Genomic DNA, 10,000 nt, shown 5'->3' with positions numbered 1-10,000 from the left:
CAGCACGAGAGCTACATGCTACAGCAGCAAACACCTTTTCTAGTCAATCATAATTGAACAGCTGGATGTAAAATGCAATATTATTTTTAGGCTCGTATCTAACTTTGACTTCAAACCATAAGCAGTATTTCCCTCCAAAACAAAATACCTTCCTATCTTTGTAATACATCCACTAAATATAGCAAGAGCCCCAGGATAGCTCATGATGTGTTTTACCCACTTTGTCGGTTCCTCGTAATTATCGATGCCACTACAAACTGCCAGTGTTACGCACTTCTCTTTCCTTCTTGGAATGATGGCTGCATTTAGTGAAACATAACGCAGGTTGTTTGTTTTTCTTTAGGAAGTATTACTTAAAAGAGCAGCAGACCTTGTTGAAGCCCTGTATGGGATGCCCCATAACAACCAGGTAGGTCATGAGCACAGTCTTTGTCTACATGCCTACATATGTAAATCAATACCTGCTATTTGCGAAGCTGGCAGAGCATCAGCACATTCTTTTTCTACACAGCCTGGCTTTGCCAGCCACCTTGAGGGCAGTCTGATGTGATGCGATGCTCCAAGGGAAATGCTTCATCTTCCCATTCTCTTCTCATCGCTAGTTTGCCTATCAGAAATGACAATTAAGTGTAAGGTGCCAAAAGCATAAGCAATCATTAAGGCAAGAGAATAACCTTGAACTCGGGCCAAAATATACAGTGACTAATGGGAAGTCCTAAAGAAATCTGCTCAACAGAGCGGATAAAATATACTGTACTTCGCAAACTGCTGAAAATACCTCTGCTGCCCTGGATGAATGAAATGCATGTTACAATTTTCATGTGACTTACAGCACTAAACTGTAATTTTATCTTAGTTTCTTTTTTTCTTTATACTTACCTGGGTTGCCATGAAATTGCATAGTGAGCTGGTATGTAGCAAGCAAAACAGAACGTGTAGTTGAAACAAGCAGCAAAACCCCCACCCTTACTATAATTTCACGTGAATCTCTTCCGTAAATTTTAATGTTGTTGCAGCTTGGCATATTTGCACAAATCAATTTCTTAGTTGTCAGTGCTTATTTTATGTCTTGATAGGAAATAATCCTGAAACGAGCAGCTGACATTGCTGAAGCGTTATACAGTGTGCCACGCAATCACAACCAGATCCCCACTCTAGCCAACACTCCTGCTCACACTGGCATGATGGGAGTGAACTCCTTCAGCAGCCAGCTCGCCGTTAATGTTTCCGAAACATCACAAGCAAATGACCAAGGTATGTGGGATTTCAAGAGTTAATCCTTCACGTTGTTGACTGCTTTTGGCCGGTGCCTATTAATACGCTCTGATGTCACTGCTGTGTTCTACCTCTTTTTCTCCCCATAGTCATATGTCTGATCGCGTAATGAAATGCTGTCTTTAACTTTCTCATAATATTTAATTCTTCCTGTTCTTTCGTTTACTGTTATCATAAAGCATCTCCAGCAGAAAAAAAATATTAAATTGGCAAGTGTAGAAAGCTCTTTATTATTCACAGTAAATATACAGCTTGTATGGTTTTTATAAAACAATTATGTCTAGGTATCTCCACCTGGTTTTGGAATATTTACACAGATAAATCTAATTTGATGTCTGTGATTTTAAAATACTTTGTTTATAGGCATGTGTGACATATATGTTACTAATAAAAGTAATAGTTGATTTAATTTACCTGTTGTAATTGAAAATGCATGCAGCATATTGCATTTAAAATTAATTTTGATACTAATGAAAGGAGGGAAACAGGATTATTAGATATGTTCAAACCCATATTTTTTGCTTGCAATGTAATTATTAAATTGATTGCTCAGATAGGAATGAAATGTTGTTTAAAATCCTGATTCTGCTATGTTTCCTCTTCTAAAAAGATTGTCTTTTAATGCATTTCCCAAGCTAATAAGCCTTATAAAATTCTGTACTTGATCTTGAATTAGTTCTCACTGATGGCTACACCTTATGAAAGTACGAGCTTGTTGTTAGTACAAAAATATCAATCATAAAATGAAGACCCCAAAACAGCCTTTTAAAGTAAATCACTGCAACAAAAAAGTTTTTCTTGTCAGCTATGGCATTTGAAGGTCTGGAGAGGCTGAAAGTACATGCAGTGTGTTGGTGCAAAGCGGGACTCGAGCCTGTTGATAATTGCTCCTAAAGACAAACGTGAAGGCACCTGACACAGCTGGATCGAAGAGAGCTTTTGTTGGCTGTCTGTGCTAAGAGGAGAGACAACATAGAGTGCTCGCAGATGATTTAAGTAGGGTTGGCGTGATAAGGTTATCTCAAACTGCAAGAGTTGATAGGGCAGTAAGAGACAACTTAGAGCAAAGCTGTGCAATCAATTAAAACTGTGTAATATATGCTGCATGAGGAAACCCCCCAGCCCTAAGTCTATATTATAAAATAACATTATTTTTTTGGGGTGGGGGGGTTTCTAACACAGTAGGTTACAGTCGCAACACAAGCAGTGTTTCCCCGCGAGGATATGTTCCCAGCAGTACTCCTCAGCAGTCCAATTACAACACAGTCAGCAATAGCATGAATGGATATGGCAATGCCGGCATGCCCAATCTAGGTGTACCAGGTTCCCCTGGATTTCTTAATGGCTCCTCAGCTAACTCTCCTTATGGCAGTAAGTGTCTATTTTTGGTAACACATCATCATATAGATTCATATTTACTACAAAATCAAATACTTGCATTGTTTTGATTTCCTATATTGTGAGCTACTGGATAAAAGGAGGGGTGACTCTGGAGGCTGGACATAAAAATGAATATAATAAATTGATCTGTTTGTGCCATAATACAATCTCAGATAGAAAAAAAAAATTGGACTGCGCAATTTGTAACAGAAGTCCAACACAAAAGAGTTTGCCTGTTATCCAGAGAGTGGCCAAGCCAAGGCATTTCATTTTTTTTTTTTTTATATATATTTTTTTATATATATATATATATCTATATATATTTTAAGAGGCAAGGCCCTATCACTCTCTTTTTCCGTGTTTGCCGTGAAAACCTCAATCTGAGTCCTGATTATTTTTGCTTTATTGCAGTAGTGCCGTCAAGCCCTACCATGGCAGCCTCTTCGGTCACCCTCCCTTCAAACTGTAGCAGTACACACGGCATTTTCTCATTCTCACCTGCCAATGTCATCTCTGCAGTGAAACAAAAGAGCGCCTTTGCTCCTGTTGTCAGGCCCCAAGCCTCTCCTCCACCATCTTGCACCAGTGCAAATGGAAATGGACTTCAAGGTGAGCTGGATCTCTCTCAGTTTTCTGTGTATTGCTTTTTTTTGGTGCATACACTCAAGCCCTGATTGTTTATTTTGGAGAAAGGTACCTGGCTATTTTTTTTAGGTTTCTGGTGCTCTCATAGTGATGCAAAAGCAGGAGAAGAAGTAGGGTGGCATGAATGATATGCTAAGATTTTGAGCAAATCTTAATTCCTTTTTAATACTTATCTTAGAGAAAACACCAGTTGTTTTTTTCTGGCATTTTCCCTTAGGGTTTCGTGCCTTAATTTTAAAGTAGGACTGTATCCCTGAATGCTTCTTGGGGGTTTCATGGACACCTTGTGTTTATGCGTTTTATGAACACATTTCTGTGGATGTTTAAAACCAGCAGCATTCTAGCATAACGTGGTGCGATTTCCTCATTTTACATAGGATGTAACAGTTATTTTAAAATGTGTCAGATGAGTGTAAATCAGGTTAAGCTCTTAGTGCACTAACCTTCCCTTGGACTAGCTAGCAGTTAGTTTGCATGCTCTGTTGGTCCCAACTCACTCTCTTACGGTGCTGTTAAAGTGGTTACTTCCCTAAATGAACAACTAAATATTTTAATTTTAATTTTAATTTTAATTTTAATTTTAATTTTAATTTTAATTTTAATTTTAATTAAGGCAGGCAGTCTTAAGCTTCTGCATTTTTTTAATCTGTGCGTTTTCATGTGGGTAACGTAAGGAACCATCTATAAATCAGTTGCAGAATTTCCATGGTCACCTGCTGGGAGTGGGGCAGGAGGAATGATGATACAGTGTACGTTTGGAGGAAGAATAAAAATGCGAACAAAGAAGTCTTCCTTTTTTTATGGCATATGTTAACATTTAGAAATTAATACTGTCAGATGCTTTAGAATCGTTGGAAACGTTTCTTTGCCTGTGTTTTACAAATCATGAGCCTCGTAGCACAGTGCAGTAAATTGAAGCACTTCAAATCCCATTGGAATCAGAAAGGGTTGCAGACACTCAAAAGTCGTCACTCCTCTTGACTTTCTTAGTTAAAATGTAGGTAGCACAGTATTATTTATTCTTTGTATTACTGTGATATCCACAATATGATGAGTGCTCACAGGCAAACATAGGAAGACAGATATTTTGATTTGCCAGACTAATTCTGGACACTTGCATTTTGTGGTATCTAGTTTAAGGCTTTTTAGAGAGACATAATCCCACAGAACTGCCTGTCCACCAAAAATCCAGGCCATTCAAGAGCAGCATCTCAAAATGGATATCCCTGTATCTTCTTACTAACTTCTGGGCCCCAAAAAGCATCTGAGAGCTTATTGTGCACTCAGGTTAATGAAGGGCTGAGGATCCAGCTACAGAAATCTTATTGTAGGATGGATGTTAAAGAAAAGGATAACTAGATTAACAGTTTCTGTCATTGCATATGTATTTAGTGGAAGCTTCACTATGTTAGTGTATGTAGAAAACTATACCAGTTCTAAGCAATATTCTTAGAAAAGATTATCCATAAAATAATCCAGTGTCCTACTTTCATCTCTTTATAAAAAGACACTTGTATAAAAAGTGAATAGTGAAATACAATAAAATTAAAATAAAATAATAAAAAAATGGTAACACATGGCTTAGATCTGAGGGAGCTAATCTGTAGAAGGTATTTATAGACATTCTTATTAACTTGTTGATACTGATTTACTCTGAAATTAAAATAATTTAAAGATCTAAACTAAAATGATCTAAGTTTATGTAATTTCAGTATGTAAATAAAGGGCCTCCCATCAGATATTAAACATTTCAGGTGCTTAAAAGGTCTAGATTACTGCAAAGGGTGTTTTTGGAAGAACTGGGCATGTTAAATGCCTGCACTCAGTGCCCAGTCTCCATTGGCACCTCCCCAAGTCCCAGTAACCTTACGCCTTCATCCTCAGGTACAAAATGCTTTTTGTATAAATGCCCGGTAGATGACTGTGAATCAACCAATACTGATTTTGTTAAATAGGTCATGAATTTAGCTCTCAGGCTGAGGCCCAATCCTGCTCTGTACTAAGCTGTTCCATGCCCAGACAGCCCAGTGAAGGCCTAACAATCCCTTCAATCCCCAATTTTAGGATGCTGCAACCTGAGCAGCAGATCTGGTGTCATCCCTAATGAAGTCCTGCATCCCATGGGTGTTGCTAAAGCTCTAGATTAGGTGCCCCAGATGTGCAGTGCTGCCTCACTGGGCTGTCCCTACCCCTCTGAGCACTCAGAAGTTCTGAGACACAAATCTATCCAGATGTAGGAATGTGTAGAAACTTCAGGGTTTGGTTTAGCAGCCAAACCAAACATGAACAGAAGTGTTGAAAAAAAAAATAATTGTCATGTTTTCCTCACCCAGCTGAAGCAGCTAAATGGAATGATTTTGCATTGAGCAAAATGATCCAGAGAAAGAGCAAGAATGTCTTTCTGGTCTGGTAGTTACAGCATTGAGTTCCAGGATTGTGACAAAAAGTTGAATTATTTACACAAGGTAGCACAGCACCACGAGGTGATGCTCCATATCATGAGAGTTAGAGTACTCTAGCAAAAGGTAAAATGCGTGGGTTCGGGTCCCCTTGGGCTGAAGATAAAATCAAATTGCATCTGACATATCCCTGGTGAGTTCTGTTATCACCACGGCAGAGAGGCACCGGCATTTTTTCCAACCAAAACTAGGGAGTTAATTCAGACTGAACTCAGAAAGGGCTTCAGGTGGGCAACGCTTTGCCCAGTTGTCCTCACAGATCTCAACCAGTGCCTTGAACTAACTGCAGCCAGAACCGAGTGGCAAGACAGGGGTGGATTTGTCATATGCTTCCTTCATGAGATGTCATAAAGAAAAGCCAGGAATGCAGGAGATGCTTATTTACGCTGCATTTTACCTGTACAGTTATTTAGGGGGTTTCTGCTTCCTTCTCCCTATTTTCTTATTCATGTGTTGACATTGAGCCCTTGTTAGAGTTTAATTAGTTGCTTTCTGAATGCTGTACAAGCAGCTCGAGAGTTTTCTGATCAGCACATTTTCTACATTAAATTAAAATACGGAATTCAAGAGCTGCAGCCCAATGCAGCTAAAGTTTTTTGGTGATCTTGAGGTACAAAGCCTCATTATACAGTGGGATGTGAAGAAGCTGAGTGCCAGCTGAGGAGCCTGCACCATTAGGAATGGTCACATACATTTAGCCAAGCCCAGACAGAAGTGAAGAGCTCATGGTCACTGTTGTATCTAAGGTAAATCCTGCAGTGTCTGTGTCTGGATAAGAAGCGATGACGTGCTCTTTCAATCACAGGGCAGGATATCCTCTCTCTCATGGCTTGTTTTGTTCCCTTTCCCCACATAAGCTTTATTCTGATATAAAAGCCAGTTGGACAGCTTTCAGGGAAGCTATGGCAAGGCATCGCACACCAATGTGATGGGGCCAGGCAGCCCAGTTTTTCCTATGAAGGTTTGTTAGCGCTGGGCAGAGGCAGAAGCAGATGAAAGCATGGCAAAACTCTACATGTAATAGCCCTGCAGACACAGATTGTCCTTTTACAAGGATTTGGGCGTTAGTTGCACTGATCCTGGCTGGGTGAACCACCATAGGATTTGTCTGTGTGTGGACAAAATGCTGCTTTTGGTACATCTAGGATGGTGAGAAGGCAGGAGCAGGACTGTGAAGCACCATCTGGACCTCAGACAGACCTTTTGGTCTCCTAACGTAATATAAGGCAGAGGTAGAGCTGCTTTAACCTCTGGTTATATCACCTTTCGGTAATATCACCACAAGCATCAGGATGACCTGAGACCACCACACTAGAAGCAAGACCTTGCTGCTAGAAAGCATGTCCCCCAAAAAGCCATGCTGAGTTTTAGGACTTAGTGCCCAAGAGTAAACACAGAGAGGTCTATAGCCAACAAGGAGATTCACTTTTTTGCTAAAGAGATCCAAGACAGAGGTTAAGAAGAGAAGAAAAAGAATAAAAAGGAAGGCAATCTAGGAAAATGTCAGAAAGGGCAGCATGCAGGCAGTGCCAGCCAGAGCTAACTTGTGGTCCCTTTCCTCACTGCACTCGTGTGCCACCGCTGGCAGCTGCGCATCCATCCTCAGCCGACTGATACCCTCGTTCAGGTCAGAGCTCGGAAGCTGCCGCTCACAGAGGAGATACCCTTCTCTCTGTTGTCCTGTGGGTACAACTCACTCCTGTGAGCAAGGCTTCAAAAAAGGGCCTTTGGGCCTTATCCAAAAAGTCACAATCTTGTTAACTCTGTATGACTTCCACTGCATAGACTATGATCTGAAAGTTAAGTACTTACACATTTTTTTTTTTTTTAAGAGCAGGATGCTAGCATATGGGTTCCTTAGGGCAGAGGCTTTTTCCTGCTTAAAACAATGGGCATTTAAGGTATAAAATAAATTTTTTAGTCAGAAAGTGCTGGCTCGCTGAGAAGTTGGAGGTACAATATGTGTTCAAAATTTGGTTTTCAATTGTAATTTACTTTTTATAGATTGTGAAAGATATTGCTCTCTGGTTAAGCTTTATGACTGTAACACAGAGCAAAAGGTTCTCTATATTCTTTTAAAATTGCATCCTGCTTAATTTTCTGGTATGCCCCTGGATGAAACAGTTAAAATTGTTATTAAAAAACTAGCCACCCCATTTTTCTTTTAAGGAGGCATTTGGTATCAATTTGCACAGCAGGAAACATAGTGCAGAAATTCACTATTGTCAAATGTTGCTACTAAAATAAATAGTGAATTAAATGTCTGAAGCACCAATTTTGCACCCCCCTCCCATTGTGCCACAGATAGAACTCAACAACAATGGCTAAATCACTTAAATTAAATAATTCAGCCTTTTTTTCCCCCAGAAAAGTATGCAGCAGCCAACCTAAATTTTCACACAGCAGAAGCCAAACGTGAGACTGCAATGAACATGTGATTAAGATGTGCAGGGTATTAGTACCAAATAATGATGTGGCATTTATTAAGGTATTTGTGCACACAGCCTCTGGAAGAAAAGTCTGGACTTTTTCTCTGCTAAGTTGTTCTTTGAAGAAGCAAATGTCTGGATCAGTCCTGGACTTTTGCACTTTGCTTAGTGTGCAGGCAGGATGTCTCATGCTGGCGCCAAGACATAACATTTATGTCTTTGGCTTGTGGTGATCTTGATGTCCAGGGCAGGTGATGGTTGTATTGTAGCATAACACCACCTCGAAATGAGCTCCTGCATCCCCCAGTTCTGGTGCACCCCAGGTAACCAAACCTCTCTAGGTCTGCCTGACGAGGTGCCAGGCTTTCTGCTGACTGAAAACTTGCAGAAGAAGTCAACCTGAGAGCACATGGTTCGGCAGCTCTAAACACAGAGCCCGGTCATCCCCTGGCCTGGGCTAATGTGGTGTGGAAGTACCGGAGATTTAGTGGAACTCAGAATCATAGGATGGTTTGGGTTGGGAGGGACCTTGAAGCCCACCCAGTCCCACCCCGTGCCCTGGGCAGGGCCCCCTCCCCCCAGCCCAGGCTGCTCCCAGCCCCATCCAGCCTGGCCTTGAGCACTGCCAGGGATGGGGCACCCACAGCTGCTCTGGGCAGCCTGGGCCAGCGCCTCGCCGCCCTCACGGGGAACAATTTCTGCCTCACAGCTCATCTGCATCTCCCCTCTCTCAGCTTAAGGCCATTCCCCCTTGGCCTGTCACCACGTGCCCACGTACAAAGCCCCTCTCCAGCTTCTTGCCGGCCCCTGTAGGTGCTGGGAGCTGCTCTAAGGTCTCCCTGGAGCCTTCTCCTCCCCAGGCTGAGCAGCCCCAGCTCTCCCAGCCCGGCTCCATAGCAGAGGGGCTCCAGCCCCCTGACCACCTCCGTGGCCTCCTCTGGGCTCGCTCCAACAGGTCCACGATAAGGAAAATGATAAGGAAATATGATAAAGAAATGAAATGTTTTGAGTAGGAAGGGTCTGTCAATATGCGCATTATTCTCCAGTTAAGTTTTGTAAGTTTGGTTGCTCTTTAGGTTTAAAATATGCAGTATTATAAACTATGCAAAATTATAATTTCCATTTCAATTTTGACATATTTGAGATGTCTTACTGGTGAAAAAAGTAGCACAGTTGGAAAACTTTTACCTGTTTCAAGAGCATCACTTCAGACATGTTTTAGAGAGAGACAGTCCCATGTAAGTCCTTTGCATCCGCTTGCACAGCTGGCTCCGGTACCTGCCGGACCAGAGCTGCTCGGGGCTCCGGTCACAGCCGTTGGAGCGATTCATGCCAGGCAGACCACACTGCTGGCTGCTGTAGGAGGTTGTGTTACGTATGAAATGTGTATGTAGCCAGCTCTTCCAAACCATAAAGCTGTAACAGTGAATCCGAAATAAATTAATATTGTTGAAATTAATGAACTGAGAAATTGAAGTTCACATCACTACATGAACAAATTTATTAATATCTGTTGTACATAAATTAATGAGAAATATCATTATGGCAAAAATTAAACAACACTAAAATTAAAGACTATCTAAATTATGTTTCTACCAAAGAGTTAACTGGGAGAAAAGCAGTAGTTGTTGGCATCTCAGTCTTTATCTTTTTCAAAAAAAGCGTTTGTATTTATTTTTTAGAAAAAAATGAGATGACTGGTCAGGGGTATTAATTCCACGCCTTTTGATGGTGTGTGGTTGAGAGCTGAGAACAGGTGTAGAGTACTTGACTTTGGTCTTAGAGAGTCCTTGACTTGCTGAGCCCCACCGT

The 10,000-nt window shown here is 41.2% G+C and overlaps 1 protein-coding gene across 2 annotated transcripts in view; it reads left to right on the top strand.

The window, feature by feature from the left end:
• The window catches only part of EBF3 (EBF transcription factor 3), a 121,093-nt gene that overhangs the window by 110,507 nt on the left and 586 nt on the right, over positions 1 to 10,000 (top strand). The window contains exons 12-15 of one of the 2 annotated variants that reach the window (XM_056352371.1): positions 344 to 409; positions 1,077 to 1,254; positions 2,458 to 2,646; positions 3,067 to 3,264. In XM_056352371.1, coding sequence (XP_056208346.1) covers positions 344 to 409; positions 1,077 to 1,254; positions 2,458 to 2,646; positions 3,067 to 3,264 — 631 coding nt within the window. The remainder of the gene's footprint in view (positions 1 to 343; positions 410 to 1,076; positions 1,255 to 2,457; positions 2,647 to 3,066; positions 3,265 to 10,000) is intronic. The other variant, XM_056352373.1, reaches the window with a different exon arrangement.

The sequence above is a fragment of the Falco biarmicus genome, chromosome 9 (assembly GCF_023638135.1).
Source record: "Falco biarmicus isolate bFalBia1 chromosome 9, bFalBia1.pri, whole genome shotgun sequence".
In the NCBI taxonomy this organism is placed as follows: Eukaryota; Metazoa; Chordata; class Aves; order Falconiformes; family Falconidae; genus Falco; species Falco biarmicus.
The sequence above is the reverse complement of the archived record's forward strand: the minus strand, read 5'-3'. Positions and strand labels throughout refer to the sequence as shown.